Raw genomic sequence first — 23,260 nt, 5'->3', positions numbered from 1 at the left:
TATTTGGTCTGGTGGGCGAAAAATTAGCTAATGTACAGAACCTGGGACCATCTGTGTTGTTTCTGCAGATTAGAGGGTCTGACTTTTGCCTTTTGACCCCGAACCACAAGGTCTTTTACACCAAATTAAAATCTCTCTCTCTCTCTCTCTCTCTCTCTCTCTCTCTCTTTCTGCAGTTGATATGCAAAGTCTCAACGCTGAGAGCCCTGTGCAGCCGGCATACGGAAAAACTGACGGCGTTCAAAGCAATATACCCAGACATTGTCCGCGCCCACTTCCCCCCCTTGTACAAGGAGTTGTTTGGATCAGACTTTGAGCAGTCCATGCCCGTTGACGGGTAGCGCTTCCCCGCGCCCACCCCACCCGGGAGAATTCACACCGTGGGGAATGTCAAGCATAAATCTCAGACACTTTAGCAGTGCCCTGCACATACACACACCTGGACGGACGACACACTGCACACACACTTTCCCCCTTTTTTCGTTTTGATTATTTTTGTCATGGGGAGGAGGTAAAGGACTGGGTTTGACTCTAGCGGTTTATTTTTGAGGTTTTTTCCCTCCTTTTACTGACACAGGTGGGATTGGATTCGGAGCCCAGGGGAGAGGATGAGAAGATGAAGACACTTGTTTTTCCCGAACGCTCCCTCGCTCTCTTTCTCTCTCTGGCTAAACCTGAAAAGTCCAAGCGTTCGTTTTCGCGAACGGTCCCATGGCGATTTGTCATGATCAGCATAAATAGTTTTGACTCGTTTCCAAAACGGAAAAACGATTCCCAGAGAGCATTCGCCTGGAATCCAGCGGAAGAGGAACACACAAGCCCTTTTCAAGCCAAGAACATGAAATAAAAAGTTGCGATCAAGAAGCCGATTATCCGAACTGTTCCAGCAGTTGTTGTAGCACCAAAAAAAACGCTACGTAGAAAAATACGTATTTAGTTTCTTCCTCCCTGTACACTTGGGTTTCTTTTTTGGGATGTCAAACCAGCACCTAACGAAGAAGAATACAAAGTGAGAGAGAAAGAGAGATACGGAGAAGGAGTGTGATGTGGAGTCAACACAAAACAGCACCTTTCTACGGACAATCGCGAAAAAAAAAAAAAAAGAAGGAACAACGTAGAATTCTGGTAATTCTAGTCGCAATTGCTTTTAGCCGTCAGAGACTCCATAAACCATAGTTGCTTAGTGATATCATTTAAGGCCTTCTGCTATTAAGTCCCTCTCTGGAATGGTGTTAACGTAACGTAACGTGACATAACGGTCCGACCACCAACATCAATGCAATGCAAGGGTCCATTCCACCTGTTTTCTAACGTGTTACAGGGTATACGATCATAAGTACAAACTATACGAGAAAAAAAAAATTATGTTTATAGAATCTATTTTAAATAACATGTATGATATTAGTAGCTAGACTATTCTTAATTGTGAAAAATTGATAAGGCACTTTTATTTGCACCTTTCGTTAATTTAAGACTTGTATATTTACCTAGTGATGTGTTGCATGTATAAATACCACGGTTATGGAGAACGAGTGCTGGAAACCCTAAAGCTGCTGAGGGTGGGTGCGTGTTTGCGAGTGTGTCTGTGTATTTATTTGCGCGAGGCGGAGGTTGGTGCTGGGTAAAGGCGGATCATGTGATCTAGTGGGGGGTGGGGGGGATTTTAGCAAACACTCCTCATCTGCCACCACAGAGAAAACCCAACACGCTTAGTCTAAAGGGCTGTTGGACGCAAACGGACCCTTTTCCACACACATCACATGCTGTTTAATGGTTCCATCTAGTGGTGGTGCCCCACATAAATGTGTGGAGGAAGCAGATCTGGTTTCTGAACGGCTGATCTTCCTTAAACTGACTCTCGTGAGGGTCTTTGCCCAGCAACAACGCTCGTGGGAACGTAAGAGTGGACAAAAAAGACGAAAAGAGAAATATTCAAAAGCCTTGTCTGGTTGAAATCCTCTATTTTTGTAACATTGTACAGTGCTTATGAAGCCTATGAATGAAAAAGGGAAAGAACGAAGGATGATTTAGCACTTAATCCTGCAATAATTCGAATCTGTGTTTTTTAGGATTCTTTTTTTTTTTTTTAAAGAACAATACAATGGTAGTAATAGTGCTATTTTTTTGTGAATACCTAACTGTTGTGTGTTGCGTGTGTTTGTACGTCTCTTGAATGTGCCATAGTGGTCTTTCCTGCTTTTTTGAGTCTGAAAAAAAATTTGTTGTATCGTAACATTCCAGTAAATCTATGTTGTGGCGTTTAGAAAATCCTAATATAATCCAGAGAAAAACTTGGCCCTCGAACTGACATTTTGAGAATCTTTGAATAGATCTTGGTAGCGACGTGTAATTTCTTTTCCCCTTGACACAAAGTATTTTCCTCAGGGAAGAGTCTGTCTAACTCGATTCTGAAGCCGGTAGCTTAAACACGTTAGTCAGCTCTATGTTGCATCTAGAACTCAATAATTTGATCTTGATGGCATGTTCAGTACAGATAAATACTGTAGCGTTTTTATCATAATTATGTGTCAGTTACTACTGTTGACAAAATATGAGTTTGTGCAATGAATCCCCAAGAAGTCCTGCTTATTACAATACATCAATCTGTAATTGACAATCCAGGTTCATGTTTAGTTCTTTATACAGTAAATCAGCAGTTCGTGTACTACAAGGCTCAGGGAGAGTAATATTGAATAATAATTGAGCAGGGATAATTAAATCAGTTCCAAATCCTAGTGACCTGCCTACTTAGACAGCATTTAAGCAGTCTCATATTACAAGGATTGTGTTTTTAGCATAGCAACATGCTAACATAAAACTCCATTGGAATCAATTGCAACAGAGACAACCCATATGTTACTCATAAGGGGAGCTATTTATGTGACATTCCGAATTGTTGTCTATGTAGATTGTTCCAAATCAGTCACTCAGAAGGTTCTATTTTGGAGGAAGCAGACAGGAAGGCAGCTCACTAGGAACAGAAATGAACCCAAACAACCTGGTAATTATGTTAAAGTACAAATGGGAACAAACACTCATTTGTTACTGTAGTTAATTTTTTTTTACTTAGTTTTTCATCTTCATCTCATTTTCGTCTTTCATCTTCATCACAGTTTACAGGCGCATGTCATACCATGTTATTTACTAGCACGATTGCTGCCAAGTCAAAAGGAGACGGCAGTACATCATAAACAATGCAAAATGTGTCATTTCATTCATTCGCCTAGCCGTAGGCTACTGGCTTTATCAAATCACCCAGCGAGCTCCAAGATCAACTTCCTGAAAATCCAACAAAACAAGATAGCAACCTCTAGTGTGCCACGCTAATTCCCAGCTTTGTTTTTCTCTGGACGGGGATTTGTTCTAATCGTCACCCATAATTGTTTGAGTCTATGTGCCAAATACCTCTTCACGATTTTCTCCACCTTCAAACGTCCGTGTGGGCGAATTGTCACGCGTGACAAATACGGGTTTCTACAGGGTAACCACTGCTGTGGAGTCCCCTTGATGAACAAGCTTTGCTGTTTCCTGTCCAATGATCCTCAAGTCCGTTCTAACACCATAAAAGCTGTAGTAAAGTCACGTTTTACCACTTTTTGCATGCCATATTTTGTCAGTGTAGTTTGTATTAGACTTTTAAAGCAATATGCTATGGGATAGAACTTTGGGACAAATTTATTTTTTCTAATGCAATTAGAAAGGTACTTAAAATGCCTGGATCTGTGGTATTTTAGACGTGTGAAGATAATTTTTTTTATTGGTGGAAGATCCATACATTTTCCCTTGTAAATTGTATAATGAAATCCTTTTTTCAAATGTGGTTTTCCTTTGTTTGTCCATGTGAGAAGCAATATACGTCCGAATGTGAATGCGAGAGTGTGTACAAGTGGAAATGTGTGTGTTTGTGCTATTTGTAATGTTTGCTTAAGGTCAAACCCCCAGACAAGGCTTTAAAAGATCAGACGCAGCAGGGTGAGATGGTGAATTGTATGTAAGATCTTAAGTTTTTTTTTTTTTCAGGATTTAAAATGTTTTACGTAGCACTGAGCTTGAATCCCTTGATGAGGCTGTACAAGCATGACACACTGCACCTCGACGGTCATTTCGATTAGAGTTATGCAAACGCAACAAGGCCTATGCACTCACTTTCAAACGAAAGGCACATTTACTGATTTTATTTGCAATTCCGATCACCAAATTTAACGTGTCATGCTCGCGACAGCATTCGAGCTGAAAGGTTGAAGTGTTACTAAGAATTACGTCAATTATTTTCCTTGCATTTTCTTTCCAAAAGCACAGCTGATGCGTTATTAAAAGTGAAATATGTTTAGATAATAGACAAAAAGAAAACTCTTTAGCCATAATTGAATGTCAAGCAATAATATATGGTATATTATGATTCATTTTGTGCATAGGCTTTGAACATCTGCATGTAAATACATTTTCTTATTTATCGCGTTTAAAAAAAAAATTTGTTCGTTTTTTTGCTTCACTTTTTTTGTTTGTTTGTTTTATTTGTGTATTGACTAGTTCTGTTCCCGGGTGGAGAACTACGAACGTCAAATGGCCTGTAAACTGTACAGCTATGTTTTCCTGTCCTCCTTTTGGCTTTTAATTCACAATATTTAATGTTCTATCGATCACATGTATAAAAGTAACTTTGTAACTTCTGTCTGTATAGGTAAGAAGAAAATACTGCTATTAAGACCTGCTCAGTGCAAATATTTATCTGTTTTATCAGACACATCATGCTGTACAATATCTCTGTTTTGAGTATACTTCTCTCTTTTAGACTTAGTTCGATTAGCGGTAGGGTGTGCGGACATAAAATTTTGTGTTATACTGATGTGTGGTGCTAGGTAAGTTACTTTGTGAACAAAAATTATGGATTCATAGACTAGGCCACCCTCTTAGTCCATTCATTTCACTGAGTATTGATGCATTATTGATATTAGGACTCAATAAATAATAATAATAATAATAATGATAATAACGATAATGATAAAGATAATGATAGTGGTAAATTTACTTTTGAATACCCAGCAAGTACCTGTATCAGTGTGCTAGTCTTGGGACGCGGCTTGTTTCCTTCCCACTTTTAAGATTATTAGCAAGTATCGATTAAGTAAATCTCTATTAAACTTCGCAATTTAGAATTTTTCGCAACAATGATGATTGTTCATGCTTTAAAAAAAATGGAAAAAGCAGCAGTATTGTGCTTATTTTTGATTGTTTCGAAACTGTAGCTGGAGGTGTTTCTAATCCAGTGCTTATTTTCTGTATTGGGTGCTGGAAGGACTTTAAACACGCGATAAAGTACCGGATTGTCTGCCGCTTTTCGGCTCCCTCCATTTTTTTTTCTTTTTAGAACAAATACACGCTTTGTTAACATACTTTTTTTTTCCCTTTCACGTACACTTACATACATACATGATGGTTAAGTGTTATAAATTGTACAGGACAAAGGTGGTTGTACGAAGTTTTGTGCGAAACTTCCTGTTTTTATCTTTGTAGCAAGGCAGAATCTACTTGCAATAATACATAGCAAACTACACTGAGTGCCTCTCAGTGGTACAGGATGCAGAAACTGTATTCGTCCATTTTGTTTTCACGTCCTCAAATGACTGTGTTTGCACACGTAAGTGAATTCTGTCTTGTGTTACCGACTCTTCTTCTCATCAGCCGTCTTTTTGTATGTAAATGAGGCATTTCATGTTTGTTTATACCCATGGAAACAGCATTTTCTTGTCTCTGTGATGTCCTGTATTTTCTGAGATTCTCAGATGCTACTTTTTCTTTTCCTCCAAACAACTTCACGTGGTTATGGGACATTGCATCCTGGTTGGATGTTAAACGCAAACCCCGTTTGGATATTTGCAAGCTGGCGGACAATAGACAATCCACTCCGTGTTCTCCCTGTTGTTTCCTGCCAATTAGGATTTAAGTTGACGTTTATGAAACAAAATGACTAATGCAATGTATTTTAAGTGTTCATATGTGTATGTAAAATGATGCATACTACACTTCTATTTCTTGTTGAGCTGAAGGGGAAGGCTCAAGGGCTGGGGCAAGATGGGTTGGACTTTGCTCCTGCTTTCCTGTGGGGGGAAAAAAGCAGAGAACGTTTTGCGGTTGTCACAAATTTTTATGTAACATGTTTGCTACTGATCTTAAAATGGGGACAGTCGATCATGTACCTTTTTATTCAGCTCTTTGGAACTCGCTTTAGGAGATAGTCTCTTCCCTCAATAGTGGTTTTGCTCCTTCTGTTTGTCTGATTCTTAAATATGAAAATAAGTATTTTGATTCATTTTGTAAATACCGCTGTAAAGAAAAATAAGAAATTTAATGTTGTCTTTTAAATACTTTTCATTCTAATATGAATGTTGTTATATTGTACTTAGAAACTGTACCTTTAATATTACGTTTATTAAAAGTGCATTGGACACATCGATTTTAGATGTGCTTTATGTGCTGTTATCCCATAATAAAATTTACTGCTTGTAATGGGCTTTTATTCAATGTGTCTTTCTTCCTCATGTAGTGCATATGGTTGAAGTTTCACACAACCTTAAGAGAAATTAAAAAAGAGATACAAGTGGAAAAACAGAACATAAGTTAAAAGAGAACTTGCATTACCTTAATGTTATATTTTATACAGATGAAGTATTATTGTAAAGCATGAATGGCATATTTCAGTGTCAAGCAACTAGAAATAACAATACAAATATGAAAATGTAGCCTACTAGAAAAACGTTGAGATCGAATATGAGTATGGCCTCAAATAGTTTGAAGTGGCTTTCAGAGTTTGATAACTCTTACTTGGAATCAACAAAATCACAATAAAAGTATGTGCAAAGATCAATTTAAAAAAAAGTCAGAAAAAAAATAAATGTTTTCCCTTAACCATGGTTTTATCGTAAAAGGGTAGTAACTATATTTTAATTTTATTTTTTGTGTTTTGACTACTATTTGTACAACCACGGCTTTAGGCTGCTTCTACAAGTACCATGGTTAAACAAGTGTAGAAAAAAAAAAACATTGTGGGTTACCATGGTTTTGTAGCAAAACTATGGTTAATTTTAGTAATTTTTTCTCTAAAATACCATACTATAGCTATTATTTGGTACACTAGTGAACAAACCTAATGTGAAATTTTCGAACAGTAGGCCAACAGGAGGCTTTCAGAATCATTTAACTTGTATAAAATGTAAAGGACTAAATACTGTGACAGTTTATAAGTCAAGTGTCTCACCACCAGACACATTTTATGGAAAGAGCAAGTAAAATTGGTAGGCCAAATAAATAAACATGTTCGTTTACGTAGTATAGTATATAAACACATTCTGACTTTTGAAAATAATCAGTGTGAAACTTTGTAAACCGTTATACTAGCTAACGTCATCCAATGATATTTTTCAGCAAGTCCCGACAAAAACCTACTGGAAGTACTTTTTTATTGTATTGTAACAAATGTATTGCACATACAACAGCATTATAATATATATATATATAGCAAAAATGTCAATCGAAGCGGAACCTTCGTGTTATGTGTTTTGCTTCTCCCCGGAAGATAAACTATCGCACTATGAATGATGAGGGACCCTCATGAAGTCTGTGGGATGATTTAACTATGTAAACTACATTTACATCTGAAAAAAAAAGAAAAAGAAACTGCTGCAATGGAGATAAAATGGTAGGCGACAATATGATTCGCTAAATAAACACATGTTATTTCTAATCCAGTCAGACCTGAGATCGCTCGTGTTTGTTCTGAGTTGTATAAAGCTCAGAGGTTTGTTTGTCCTCAGGAACGATGCTCCTGTCTCTGCTCCGCTCGTGTTCTCCAGAGATGTGTTTGACAAGTTCACGCTCGCACCCAACGTCAAAGAACTCTTCACTCTTTTACACAAGTAAGTTAACTTTATGGGACTCTAATCAAATCCTGTTGACCTCTTTATAACTGTTGTAAAACTGTGTTATTAATACTGCGAGACCATACTAACCACATATGAAATGGCTCTTCATAAACACAATTGGATTGTGTAACTATCGTCTACCAATATCAAGGCTACAATATCGGGAAAAAAGTAGCCTAAATACTTGAATTTACAACATTTCTACCAGATTGCCATAGTTAGTAACTATAATAAAATCATGCGAATTACTGTAAGGGATACTCTATGGATGTATGTCATTTAAGTATAATAGCATTTAACGTTAGTATGATCGCTTTTTTTCAAATAATAATAATAAAGTAGCAGTTGCAGGTCAGAATATGTTGCTCCATTTTTGCTTCAATATTTTAGACACCAAATATTTTGGCATTTTGTTTTCAGAAAAGTCCTTTGAAACGTTAAAATAGACGATTTACTGTGTTTTTCATATATATGAAATCACTTTTGTAAATTTAATTTAATGGGGATGCCAAAATGGAACATCTATACAGTATATAATATTAATTATTAATAATAATAAATATATGTATTTTTTGTGTGTGTTTTGTGATTATGATCAATATGCTCCTCTAAATTATGCACAATTTAGTTCTATAGGCTATATTATAATGAAAGAAAATAAATAAATACACATTTAATACTATTTACCACGCAGCCCTAAACATAACATGTAGACACAAATGTATTTATGGTGACTGCAAATTAAGAATTTGTTCATTCGTTTTATTATTTTGCTCTCGTTTTAGATAAATCATGGCCACGAGTTAATAATTTCTTCCCATGACTTATTAGTTCTCTTGTTTTGTTAAATCATGGTCATGTTAATGAAATCAAACGAGTTAAAGACTTGCAATAAGGCTACAATTTACTTAATCGAGGGAATTAATTCTTAACTTATGGCCATGTTACACTTTATTATTATTATTATTATAGATTTATTTTACAACTAACATTTTTTTTTATGCAATGTTAATGCAAAGCACTAAGTTTTGAATCATAAACACAATTCAGTGCCACAAAAGTCCCATCTCCTATCCCAGTGAATTAAAAAACAATCATAAAGTAAATGTTTCTGTCTAAAATATCAGAAGATTACAAGAGGGTTGAGCCACGATATGATATTGAGATGTATTATCTTTAACTCTTTTCTCTAAAGCTCTAGTAGAAGATCCGAGGAGTCCGGTGAGAAGAAGCCAGACGGACCCCCGTCAGTCAGTAACATCCTGGCATCAGATGAGTCCACGTCTGAATGCAAACCAACCAAAGCCAAACCTGTGAAGAGAGCTGAGACCGCAGCGTTCCCCGAGCCTCTCGTGCCCTACCCTCGCTTCTCCACCCTCAATGTAAAGAACCGCAAGATGTATCTCAACATGCTCGTCCGCAAGAATTACTTCAAAGCGTCAAAGGTAGACGTCTCTCGTCCTGATGTGATTGAGCTGCGTGGATGCAAGGCTGTGTGCTTCATCTCGTTTCTCATTTCACAGTGTCTGACGGAGCAGGTGAAGAACGAGGTGACAGAGTTTATGAAATACCTGCAAGATGTTTCTAGAGCATGCTCTGATGGGTACAGCTACATGCCTCCAGGCAGCAGCCGCTACACTGAGGTGTTACTCATTTATTGAACTATTTAATTGTAATGAAAACGATTAATACAGATCTTTTTTTGTATGCTGATTGTGTGTGTTGTTCCCGACAGGAATATTTGACGGCCTGTCTGGAGCATGTGAAGAGTTACCCACAGGTTTACAGCATTCAGGAGATCAGCGGTCTGACCAGCGTAAAGTTTATGGGTGACCTCTCTCTCAACTTTGAGAAACAGCTTCTTGCTATGGTACTTAGTTTGCCTTCCTTCTTTCTTTTATGATCTTGGATGTGAGATATACTGTTGTTTGTTATATCTAGCTCTACTGTATTTTCTCCTCAGGGTAAAATAGACATGCTAGACAAAAAGGTCATGGCAGAAAACACCCAACTTCCTGTAGACTATCAGACCGTGGCAAATGTGGTTCCTCCAGCTAAAAAAGCAACTTTGGTTCACAGTGTAAGTAGCCTGTCTGTGATAGTGTGAGATGGATAATTACAGGGTGCTGTGATAAATTAATCGCATACTAAAATGTACAATTGTATAGGTCTCTATTGTGCAAAATGTGGACTTAACCACTAGAGGGCACTGTTACATTTGTTTTGAATTTCCACTCTTGATGTATTTGATTCTGATCCCCATAGCTCATGAATTAATTTTGATGGACCTGTGGGAACTAGATCTAGTGCTTTTGTTAATCCTGGTGTCTCTTAATATCTCCAGGCCATCAGCAATGACAGTAATGCAGAAAAACTCTGCGCTACTTACGAGCCACAGGTGTGTTTGTCTAAAGAGGCCTTCCTTCAGCTCCTGAATAACAACTCTGAGTTCACCGAAGCTTGGGAGCTCCCCGTCTGGGTCAGAGAGAATCCCATGAATGGTGAAGGGTCACTTCATGTTGTAAATGCTTCATTGTAGACCGTAAGATCCGTAATCCGGTCAGTATTGTCACATGGTGAATGTTGTGGTTGTTCTCAGGCAGCAGTCGGAGTAAGACGGCGTACATCGATCCTCCTCTGCTGAAGACGGAGCTGAGCTGGAGAGAGAGGAGTCTGCTGTTTCATCAAGAGAGCGTGAAGCTGGCGTTCAAAAAGACCGTATCCCGTCCCGTGTTTTTCCTCACTTCAGAAGAGCTCCCTGTTGAAACGCAGCCTCCCCCTGAGGTAAGATGAGACACCAGACCGTGAACCCTCTGAATTATTGTTAATAAATTAAGAATTGTAATTATAGGATTTTTTTTAAACACTTTCATAAAGTATGTATTATTCTTTATTTGTAGTTAGTTTTGGATAAAAAAATAAATAGATAACAAAAATATTCTTTGCCAAAATGTAGTAACTGCAGCTAAAATATATATTTAATAACAAAATTATATATATATATATATATATATATATATATATATATATATATATATATACATATATATACATATATATATATATATATATATATATATATATATATATATATATATATATATATATATATATTAGTGCTGTCAAAATTAGCGCGTTAACGCATTCGATTAATTTGAAATATTTAACGCGTTAAAAAAAAATAACGCAATTAACGCGGTTGCAGTTTTTTTTATTTCCAGTTGTGGCCTATGTGTGTTCAACGTGCAAAGAAATATGGATAAGACCAAGGAAGGACTTTTAGACGGAAAGTTTCAGTATAAAACTCTGCCGGATTACTCTTCAGTCTGCCACAAAGAAACATTACTCTTCATTCAGTCTGCCACAAGAAACAGCAACATTAAAATCATGAACTCAAATGTCATTGTTTAAAAAAAAAACAAAAAAAAAAACAATGACTGTAACAGTGCGTAAACCAGACCTTTCTGTACCGCTAACGTTAATAAGCTTAAAGGAAAATAACGAAATAATTGTGTAGCGGAGTATTTTTTGAACACAGTGCCGCGAACTGTCAATCACTCCTGTACGCGTGCATCACTGTCCTCAGCTGCAGCAACTTGCGCTCTCTCTCTTCATCAAGCTTTAAAACAAAAAGGGGACAAAAAGATCATATTGTCTTTGTGCATAGGCTATAGATTAATTAGATAAATGAATATCTAAATTTGTGCCTTGCCGTCTACGGTATTTTTTTAGAACTTAGAAAAAAGATGCTGCAGCCAATGAGCAGCCAGCGGGGGCTGCAGGACGACTCAACCTCCGCAGACAGTTTTTAATGTTTATCAGACAATAAATACTCAAGATTTTGCTTTAGTATAACTCACAACGAGTTTCACACACCTTCTCCGGCCACGTTGAGTTGTTGACACTTAACAGTGGGAAAAGCGACACATGCGCTATTCACTTGTATAACTTAAGGGTGAATGGGTAATGTAGTTTCTGCTCTGGGTGGGATGAATTAGGAAGCTTGCATTGTGAAGGGCGCTCTGAAAATCGGCAGTGCAGGTAAAAGATTAAAACCTCTATTAAAACAGATGTCCAAATGAGCGCTAAAAGCATGTTCTGGGCGCACGGAGAGGTGGCGGTACGCTCAAGAGCTATATTTGGAAGTGGCGGTACTGAGTACTGGTGCGTACAGGCCCACTTAAAGCACTGGCAATGACTATACTTTGGAATTTTTTTGCAGTCCACTTAGAATTCAACATGGAAATCATTTTTGTTTTTTATTGGCATTGATTGTTTTGAAATTCAAATGGTACTTACATGCCTGTGTTTTTATTTCTGTAATAAATATGGCTTTCAAGCCAACAATTAATTTGGAGGATATTGATGGTTTATTGCAGGTATGTTGTTTACATGAGAAAATCTGTGTTACAAGTTAAACAAAAATTCCAATAAACAATCATATTTTGAATTTAAATAGTTTCTTTGTCTTGAGTTTACATTAATTATGTACATTTTACATTTACATATCCAAAAAGTTTCAGTCTTTTAATTGTGATTAATCGCGATTAATCGCGATTAATTTAAAAAAATTGTGCGATTAATTAGTTAATTTTTTTTAATCGATTGACAGCACTAATATATATACATAGTGTATTTATATGATATTAATTAAAATATCTGTTTATTATTTTATTACAAAGGAAACCCTTATTTTGTAATACATTTCTTGTTTTTTATAATTTTTTATGATTTCTGAAGACCGAAGTAATGGCTGCTGATAAATCTAATTTGAATCGGGACTAAATTGCATTTTAAAATACAAGACTTCTTTTAAAATGTAATAAAATTTAACAATGCTACTATTTTTATTATTCAGAATGTACATGCAGGCTTGGTGTAAGCATAAGAGACTCTTTCAAAAATGTTTAAAAACCCTTTAATATTCCAAAGGCTTGACCGGTAATGTATATATAAAATGATGAAAGAATGAAGACATTTTTATTTATTATTATTACATTATGTGTGCTTATTGTATTTTATGTTATAATGTATAACTGTTTTTATGTCAATTTTATGTCTGTATATTATATTATTATTCAGGAAAGTGTTTGCTAAATAAATGAATGTAAAGTAAATCCAAATAACTGTGAGTTATGTTCGAAACATTGAAAATATGAAGATTGTAAATGGTATGTGTTTTGCTTTACTCTTCCCAGGACAAGATCTCCAGGAGTGTGGCTGGGTTGGATGATGCTGGTATGGATTTTGGGACCGATCTAACAGACCTGGAGTCATTTGGGGAGTCCTACAAGCCCAGTAAGAAAGTGAAGGAACAGAACGAACCAAAAACAGCTCAACATATCCCGAGCCTTAAGAGGCAGACAGACTCTGTAGGTACAACAAAACTCACCTCAACATCTCGAGACACTCCCACAGAACCCCTCGAGTCGACCGTAGCTAAGCTCCAAGGAGAAACCGACACTTCGGCCGATGAGGGAGACGGTACGCTGAATAAAACTGCCAATTCGGGGAAGGAAAGTGTGAGTGAAGATGCAAAGGAGAAGATAGAAATGTGCTCTGCTCCGTGTCCTCCCACCAAGCGGCCCAGACACATGATGAAAGACAAGACTGACCAGGATTTGGATTCTGATGAAGAACGACTTGTAATAGATCACATTTTGTCCCCACAGAGACCTCAGACCCAGGGGACGGCTGCAGAGGTGTCCTCCGACCCAGCCACACCAGACCCTGCAAACCCTTCAGGCAAAGGAACGAAGAAGGGCGTCAAAAGAGCCCGAATATCCGGCGAGTGCGATCAGCTCGGACAGATTCTGAAGATGCAGGACGCCATGCTGAAATCCACCCCCAGCAAGAACCAGGAGCCTGTGAAGCCCCGTGTCCCAGAAGACAAAGCTCCCGAAGCGAAAACCCACTCGCTGGTCAAACAGTGTGTGACGTCGTATCTGGAGTCCAGAGAGGGACAGGAAGAGGACACCACGCTGCCCGCTGACGTTCCTCTGCTGCTAGCCACTCAAAGAAAACGTTAGTGCTCAAAACACCCTCTCAAAGGGGAAAAATTATGTTTTTGTGAGGTTATTCAAACGTCCTTTTAAAAGTGGCCCATGATGCTTTAAAACTGACCTGTATCTATGATAAAACACTTTTCTAGAAATGACTAAATGAAGGCACAATGGTAATACACCTTATGTGCATGTCAAAGTTAAATTGCATAATTACTGTAGAAATAATGATTTAAATAAATAGTATTTAATTAAGCGTAAATATGATTTAAACCTGTTCAAATATTATTTAAATGTACAGTAGCAAGAATCTGATATCACATATATTATTAAGATGACGTTCTCCAGAAACTCCCCAAAAAGTGATTTTATTTAGTGATTATTATTATTATTGCTGTAGCTTTTAAATAATATATATGATGAATCACAATAATTGTAGTAAAATAAATAATATATATTATTATATACTTTATTTTTAAATGTTTAATTGTATTAATTTTATTATTGTTTTAATATTGGAGGTTTAAATGTAATTAAATATGAATTATTATATATATGTGTGTGTGTGTGTGTGTGTGTGTATATATATATATATATATATATATATATATATATATATATATATAAAATACATTTTTGTTTATAACTAATGTATATGCAAGATTAAGTCCATTATTATGTATTGAAATCATTTCAAATCAAATCAGGTCAGGTTTTTCCATTCACACTAGCATTCAAAAAACCGATATGTCTCACATCTAAGAGGGGGAAAAATCTGATTATACTAGCATTTAATAATAATATTATGATCTAAAGGGCCCATGTTTTATATTTTTTACATTTGAAAGAAATAAAGAAGGTTCTCCATCTATGGCAGGTCTTCTGAAGGAGGATCTTCAGGGCAGTGCTGAGGATGAGATGGACTTCGATCCTCCAGCAGAGGGCAGCGTTCTGTACAAACTCTACAGTCTGCTGGACGTCCTGCTCCTGGTGCGCAGCAGTGTGGACATCGCTCACCCCAGACACGACAAAGACACCTTCAGGGTGAGCTGGACACATGCTAATACACGAACACAGCGATCCTGTAGTTAAAATGATGAAGTACACGCCACAGGGGGAGCAACATCATTAAACTCCTCAGGTCTTTTGTAAAAACTCTTATCATCATTATTATTGTTATCATTGTCAGTGATTCTTTTTTTAGCCACCCTTTATTGGATTTGAGTTAGTGTGTCAATATGCCAAGCATTAATCTTGATATTTTAACCAGGGTTGAGGAACGTCCACCACACCCCTTCTTTAAACACTCGGCTTTCCTGTGCAGAGCTGTAGAGTTGGGTTTCAGTCTTATCAATGTATTAACAGACTCTGTCCAGACAATGGTTTTCTTCTGCATGTGTTTATAGAGGACTGTGACTCAGAACTGCCGTCTGAGTGGGTAATCATTGAGTCTGCTCTCCTCCAGGCCGTCCCGGTGCATGTCTTACCCAAGCTGGAGTATCAGCTGTGCTACGGGGCCGAGAGTCTGACCCACACCGAGGCCTGTCAGCTGTGGGCCGAGAAACTTCTGCACTCCAGTACTGTGTCCTTCATAAGTAAGAGACCTGATGAAATCTGATCTCTTTCTCTTTAGCTCTCATGAAAGTTCTTAAAATGCATTTTTGCATTATGTATTTATTTTTATAGTGCTATATGCTGTAATAATGTCACAAATCTGTTTGACTGATTTGATAATTATTTGCATTAGCAATTCAAGTTTTTGTAAACTGGTGTAATAAAAATTAACCTAAAATTGTAATGTGTTAGCTCATAACAGATTGAACTGATTCATGTTGTAGTAAAAATAAATGTTGATAAAAATAGATTGCAACAAATCATTGACTCAAAGCATTTTTGAGTCTTGACAATGTTGTAAAAATATGTAGGTAAAAATTGATGACTTGATTATTCATTTGCAATATTAAATTAAAGCATTTTTCAGGCTTCGTTATAGTGGGTAAATTTAATGAAAATTATAATTTAGATATTTTTATAATACGATTTTGATGAATTTTTATAATATAAATATTTAATGTTTATGATAATATTAAATATATTTTTGTTTTATAATAATGTCCTAAAATAAAAATAAAAACGTTAATAAAAATAAAATAAAAAATCATGTATAAATAATTTTCTTAATTGAATACTACAGTTTTACTGAGTTTTACTTCTTGCTTAAATCAACTTTTTGCTACATTGGCTTCCTCCGATAAAAACAAAACGAAACTTAAATGCAAATCACAAATTGTCAAGGTGAATATATATATATATATAATATTGTGTGTGTGTGTATATATATATATATATATATACACACACACACACACACACATATATATACAAACATTTTTGGAATGAAGCAAAATCAGACAGGCAGAAGTATTCATGTTTTATCTGGAGTGTTATTTTTTGTAACAAGGGGAATTAGCACAAAAGTGAATTTCCCGTAAACTCCCAGCATGCCTCTCTCATGATGCATGACTCACTGTTTTGAGTCAGGGTTGCCATAGCTGCTAACGTTACAGCTTTGAAAGGGCTGCAGAAGAATGCGACCGCATGAGTGATATATCGCTGTGGGTGTAAGGCTACTTGGGTTTCTCCATTACGAGAGAAAGAGGGAAGGAGACTGCTCTTCTGCTGAAGAGACTGCTTTAGTTTGGAGAGTTTGGAAGCAGAGATTTTCTATCCTCTCTGAGGAAACCTGTGACACTGACAGTGAATTGAAGAATGTCCTCAATGTGCCTGACAGCAGTCTGTGCCTGCAGGTGAACATACCTCAGAATCACAGAAGAATGCAGAAGAGCCTCGCTCTCGGCGGATCGTTTGCTTTAGAGATTCTGCTAGGCTTGTTAAAAGAATCTAGTCTTTTCTGGGTCTAGTCCAGGATCCAGCCCTAATGGTAACGGACATAAGGTTCAAGAGAACTTTCTAGCTGAAAATTGTACTGAAGCAGTTTAGAGCAGTAAGTCACAAAATAATGTAAGTAAGATTATATATAAGATCTTTTTTATTTTTTTGAAGGAAGTCTACAATGCCCCCTTTTCCTGAATTTAGTTTATTAAAATTACACTTAAATAGCAAGGTTGTGGAAAATTATTACTAGTGCTGTCAAAATTAGCATGTTAACGCAGGCGTTAAATTTTTTCAATTTAATGCGTTTAAAAAATTTGACACAGGGGTGGAGCTCCGATCAGCCACCCCACTCACAACTGATGTTTTGTTTTTCTTGACAAGAATTGCGTTTATTTAGATGAGGAACATCCTTACGACCACATCATTGGGAGATTTTTTTAGACACGCACTTCACTTCGCCTCAGTGCTATGCGCGAGTCAGACAATCGTAGAAATGCTACTGTGCTCATAGCGCATGCTCTTTAATTGCATTCACAGATGCGCCAGCACACGCTGTAGACTGTATCATTTCATATCAAATCGCGAAAGGAACTACGACTGTGCAATGTCGTAATTATGTCATCTTTTAAGTTATGAAGTTACCAAAAAGGCTATTAAAGCTGCCTTAAAACTGTGTATGCAAGTATTTGTTATATGAGTTACATTTAAGAAAATTTTTTCAAAAGAACATGTTTCACTCATCTAATAGACTCAATTCAACACGAGTTGGGAGAAAATACGATAGAGATACGGCAGAGATACAATAGACAAACACAACGTGGGAACAATTATTGCAACATTTGCCGTGTTTCTCACAGCCTGAGTTTGATTTAGATGTTCTTCAGATGGTGAGCTGGTTTAAGGCTCTCAAATTTAACCTCTTTAGCTATTGACAGTTAAATAGAAATGTAGCTTAACCAGCTGTTACATAAAATTAATGGAAGTATTATCAGATAAGATTAAAGACTTGCAAAAAAAAAAGAAAAGAAAAAGGGCAATCTACTTAATGTAGTATGTGCATTCAAAGGCTAGTTGTTCACAAACTGTTTGATATCCGTGTAGGTCGCATCAATGCGTACACATCAGAAGTGGCACATATGCAGATGTTGCCCGACGACTGGATTCAGAGCGTCACCTGTGACTTCAAGTGAGTGAATCTATAGTCAATTTTTAATTGTTTAAATAAAAATTCCAATTCCAAAAAGTTTAACAGATTTTTGTATGTATATATATATATATATATGTGTGTGTGTGTGTGTATATATATATATATATATATATATATATATATATATATATATATATATATATATATGTCTGTTTGACAGATTCTCACAGATTCTTATCTGAAATACTGTAATGATATTTATTTATAATTATTTGTATTTGTTTTATAATTTACATATATTTATTCATTTTAATCATCTCTTGTGTAAAGTTTTAATGTAATATTTTTTCCCCCAGGCCAGCTAGATGTTTAAACACCCTCTACCATTTACTGAAAAAAGTCTCATCGTGAGTTTCTTTCCCTTTTTTAGATCAATTTTTAAATTGTCACTTTACCCTTAGCGCGATTTGCATATTGTAATGTGAAATTTGTCTTTCAGTCTGACTTTAAAAGTGTGTAATTCTGCATATTAAGCTAGGATATTTGAAAACATTTTAACATTAAAAATGACATGTATAAGCTTTAGGTATTGAGCCTGGAGTTCAGTATTTGTAAGGATGTGACATTTTTGTTGTTTGCGCTGGAAAACTTGTCATCAGCTACAAATTCCTTTCAGCTGTTGCCGTGTTGTAATTGAATAAAGGTGTCTTTTAACACCTGCCCCAGATTACAGGAAGGACGATACCTGTTAGTCCACAAACCTCGTGAGGGTTTCCTGACCATCTTTAAAGCTAGCGACGAGACCAAGGCTGCTCGCGGGGTGTACAACCTGCAGAACGCACACTGCGGACCCCCAGCAGTGTCTCCAGGGATTCCCTGGGTTCCCCTGGACCCCTCGTGTGTCCTGCCATTTCACCAGAAACACAGCAGGCCGCCCTGCACCTTCCCCCCACGTCCACCCCCTCAGGTATGACCATCTTTTAGCTTTGAAATGTAGCCCAAAGGGTTGCTTTGTGTGCTCTAGACATGTTAAACCTTGGTGCTTGTTTGGGAAAATTGGGTTTGAATTTAGCCTGCAGCATACCTTTATACAGTATTTTTTAGCTTGCAACTCTCCTTTTATCCAGTATTTTCAGGTGGTGTGGTGTAGTGGAGTGTGAATGTAAGGTTCCTGGTTCACGTGTGGACATTTGTGTTTGAATTTAACCTGCAACATACCTTTTATTTAGTATTTTCAAGTGGTGTATTTATAGTTCAGTTGGTAAATGGAAGGTTGTTGGTTCAAATGTGTGCTCCAGATATGTTAAACTGTGGTGCTTATGTGGGAAATTTGGGTTTGAATTCAGCCTGCAACTTACCTTTATCATTATTTCCAGAGTGTGGTGTATTGGGTTATAAGATTTGGTAACTGGTAGGTTGCTGGTTCAAGCAATGATTTGAGCCACTGAGCACGTTAGAAGTGTCTATTTTCAGAGATATGCAACATATAGCGTATTTTTCGGACTATAAGTCGCGCCTAAATATAAGTCGCGTCAGTCCAAAAATACGTCATGACGAGGAAAAACCTGTCACATTGGACTATAAGTTGCATTTATTTAGAACCAAGAACAAAGAGAAAACAACAAGAGGGCGCTCTATGTCTTCAGTGTAGACGACAGGAGCACTGAGCAGCACAGAGACGGTAATGTTTTCTTTTGGTTCATTTCTTTTGATTCATGTCAAATTAATTTTGATAAGTCGCATCTGGCTATAAGTCACAGGACCAGCCAAACTATGAAAAGAAGTGCAACTTATAGTCCGTAAAATAGGGTACTCAAAGATATGTGCATACACACACTCACAGCCAACATAAACAGTCACTGATGATGTCCCAATAACATTCCTGCACAGAGTTACCACACCCTTTCTGCTATCAGGACTGTTTGTCATGCTATGAATCTGTTTGAGTAACAATTGATGGTGAAAGTTTCTTATCTTTAGTGGTTTCTAACTTTTATTTCACTTCATTTCTAAGTTGTTACTGAGTTCTGTGATAAGTTCTGAGTTATCACAGCGATGCTTGCCATAGCAAACTCTGTTCATTCTTACAAAAATTAAAGTAAATTTAGATTGTGGATTGTTGATGTTCTTTTATTCAATGGTCTGAAGCTCTTGTGACTGGGATACTTGTCGGGACAGGTAATAAAGAGATCACACCCATCCTTTTCTATGCTCAGTAACTCTCTTGCATCATCACATTGGTCCCAAATGAAGCACTGTCTTTGGAAACGTGACACTTAAAATTCCATTGAAGCAAAACGTACACCAGAACTTGGGAGGTGTGTCGATTGTGTAAACCATTGAGCTCTGTGCTCTCACTGTCCTCGATTGATCTCTGTAATTCTCCAGTTCATGGATGTCCACCAGTGGGATTTGAACCAACAAACTTAAGTCTACTTAGATAAACTTTAATACTACTATGCAAATGGTGTTATACCACGATTTATAAAGTAAACATTCTACTTTCTTCTCATACAGGCAAAAGGTGAAACAGGACCTAAGCAACTCCAGGGAAAATGCGCGGTGAGACCGCCACAAGCAACCAACCAGAATCAGTCAACAAAGAAGCGTAAAAAAGGCAAAAAAAAGAGAGCATGGAGAGACAACATGAGAGTTAAGATAATGAAAGACCAGCAAAAAACCCAAACCAGTGAACGTGGAAAGGACGGAAAGCCTTGATTTTTGTAAAAATCTATTTTTTGTATAATTACTGTATTCATTCTTTAAAAGCACTTACTACCCCTGATATTATATACAGTGACTTACCATTAAGAAGCAAGCTTACATTTCTTCAGCAGGAAATAAAAAATAAATAAATTATTGTTTAATATAACATCTGTTATAATTATTTTGTTTGTGAAAGTGACGTGACATTCAGCCAAGTATGGTGACCCATACTCAGAATTTGTGCTCTGCGTTTAACCCATCCGAAATGCACACACACAGAGCAGTGAACACACACACACACTGTGAACACACACCCGGAGCAGTGGGCAGCCATTTATGCTGCGGTGCCCGGGGAGCAGTTGGGGGTTCGGTGCCTTGCTCAAGGGCACCTCAGTCGTGGTATTGAAGGTGGACTATACATGCACTCCCCACACCCACAATTCCTGCCGGCCCGAGACTCGAACTCACAACCTTTCGATTGCAAGTCCGACTCTCTAACCATTAGGCTACGACTTCCCTTGCCTTTAGTGATACACATTCACATTGGACACGCCAGTGCAAAATTATCCGTTTTATAAGAGAAAGTTGTGGGTGTGTTTTAGTAGTTAGAGATCCACCTTATATTCTAATTTGCATACTATAAATACTAAATATATTGCAAGATTAGAATTAGTCCATGTATGTCCTATGTAGCATAGGATGCAATCTTGCTATATTTCTGAGATGAAAAAAGGATGCTTTAACAGCACAAAATAATCAAATGTAAGACATCAACTCCAAGGTTCCTCATTTTGCTTTTAGTCTCCAATACACAACCATAAACAAAGTCAGAGAAACACCTTTAAAGATTTGATGACTGGAACCAATAAGCACGACTTCACTTTTACCACTATTAAGACAGAGGAAGTTATTAAGCTATTAAGGAAAGTTTCTTACTGAATAGCTTATTAAATTATCGAGGAAGTTTTAAGTATTAAAAAAAAAAAAAGTGATTTTACGATGTAATAAAAAAATGCTTCTACTTTGCTGGCAGGTGTTTAATATAATCGGATCATAGGCACAGTTGTTTAGCAGAGCATGAATCATAAATTCATGTGCTCTTGCCTAGAGTCTAATGTTATAAACTGAAGCAAAGTCAAGGCTTGCATTGACCCGTTAGTCAGCCTTTGGGTTAAAAAGGGTGTTTTGGTATTTTTGTACACCATACAGACTCGTTGGTAGATCTGAAAACATGCATTTGCTTCATGTTTCTTTCTTGTTTTAATAATAATGATAATATTGATTTTTAAATGATCATGTTGGTTACTTGTTGTGTTCAGTTGAGGTGGGATACGGTTAAGGTAAGGGCCAGGTTTGGTGGTCTGGTTAGGTTTAAGGCTGGTTTAAAGGTATAGGTGTAGGGCAAATAGTGTAATTATAGATGTAACTACAGAAATGACTTATAGGAAGGTATTTTTAAATATAAGTACAAAATAAAGACATGTATGTACACAAGTGCCTTGTATCAAATATTCATTTAAATGGAAGTAGTAAAGACACTTAATATAAAGTGGGTCCATTTTTTTTAATTAAACCCCTCTGATTTTCATTGAATGGACAATAAACATTGACGTGTTGACAATGACGTCATTACGTTGAGCACAAAAGAACTGGTGAACCGTTTTCTTCAACCGGTTTATTGAATCGAACTGTCAGAAAGAACTACTGGTGATCCGAAAACCGATGCAACCGGTTCTTGACTCGTGAACGAGTCATTATCTGGCTCGGCTCGGTGTTCATCTTCACAGCAGTTCAGTCAGTGTACTGTTTGAGTGCACACATTACTCCGGGATATTGGTTTGTTTGAACTCAGAGGGAGTGTCAGACACATTAAAAAAGTTAACAGCTTAAGTCATTTATGGATTAATGCGTATTGGAGACACGAACCATTTAAAACGATTCAGTTCGATTTGGTGAACTGGTTCAAAAAGATCCGGATACATCGAATGATTCGTTCATCAACTGGATATGACAAACTGCTTTGTTTTGAACTGTCTCACAACAGACACGGAAGAGAAGACAATGCTTAGTCATAGTTTTTGCTGTTTTTGGACCAAAATGTATTTTCGATGCTTCAACAAATTCTAACTGACCCTCTGATGTCACATGGACTACTCTGGTGATGTTTTTATTACTTTTTTTGGACATGGACAGTAGAACATACACACAGCTTCAATGGAGGCACTGAGAGCTCTCGGACTAAATCTAAAATATCTTAAACTGTGTTCCGAAGATGAACGGAGGTCTTACTGGTTTGGAACAACATGAGGGTGAATTATTAATGTAATGTAATGTATACTTCAAATCTATTCATATATTTACTGACGTATCGCTGTAGACTTTCTGACATAAAAATTATAATGAAACTTTTATTTGGATGCACATTTCTCCATATTAAGACATGTTTTAATGTCACTGTAGATAAGGGTTGTTTGATCTCTGAATAATATCTGTCTTTATATACAAAATATTTAAAGTGTCCCTGAAGTATAATTGCAACAGTTCCCTTTCAGCACAATTAAATATATCTCAGCATATGTTAAGTTGTTCTT

At 36.8% G+C, this 23,260-nt stretch overlaps 2 protein-coding genes across 4 annotated transcripts in view; both read left to right on the top strand.

Moving 5' to 3' along the window:
* Positions 1-6,517, top strand: part of roraa (RAR-related orphan receptor A, paralog a) — a 279,288-nt gene extending 272,771 nt beyond the window's left edge. For both annotated transcript variants that reach the window (XM_052597196.1, XM_052597197.1), the window contains one exon: positions 177-6,517. In XM_052597196.1, coding sequence (XP_052453156.1) covers positions 177-341 — 165 coding nt within the window. In that variant the 3' untranslated portion in view covers positions 342-6,517. The remainder of the gene's footprint in view (positions 1-176) is intronic.
* Positions 6,518-7,536: 1,019 nt separating this feature from the next.
* Positions 7,537-20,835, top strand: ice2 (interactor of little elongator complex ELL subunit 2). Of its 2 annotated transcripts, XM_052597195.1 has the most exons (16): positions 7,641-7,696; positions 7,812-7,913; positions 9,115-9,364; positions 9,443-9,562; positions 9,655-9,789; positions 9,883-9,999; positions 10,264-10,420; positions 10,519-10,703; positions 13,118-13,441; positions 13,592-13,943; positions 14,799-14,965; positions 15,387-15,516; positions 17,918-18,002; positions 18,320-18,370; positions 18,690-18,930; positions 20,481-20,835. In XM_052597195.1, the coding sequence occupies exons 1-16, from the start codon at positions 7,683-7,685 to the stop codon at positions 20,679-20,681; spliced, it is 2,631 nt and encodes an 876-aa protein (XP_052453155.1). In that variant the 5' UTR covers positions 7,641-7,682; the 3' UTR covers positions 20,682-20,835. The 2 variants fall into 2 exon arrangements, with proteins under 2 accessions (XP_052453154.1, XP_052453155.1); XM_052597194.1 differs by having other exon boundaries at positions 7,537-7,696; positions 13,118-13,943.
* The last annotated feature ends 2,425 nt before the right edge of the window (positions 20,836-23,260 follow it).

Source organism: Carassius gibelio, chromosome B25 (genome assembly GCF_023724105.1).
Source record: "Carassius gibelio isolate Cgi1373 ecotype wild population from Czech Republic chromosome B25, carGib1.2-hapl.c, whole genome shotgun sequence".
NCBI classification, from domain to species: Eukaryota; Metazoa; Chordata; class Actinopteri; order Cypriniformes; family Cyprinidae; genus Carassius; species Carassius gibelio.
This window is presented reverse-complemented; position numbering and strand designations above follow the sequence as displayed.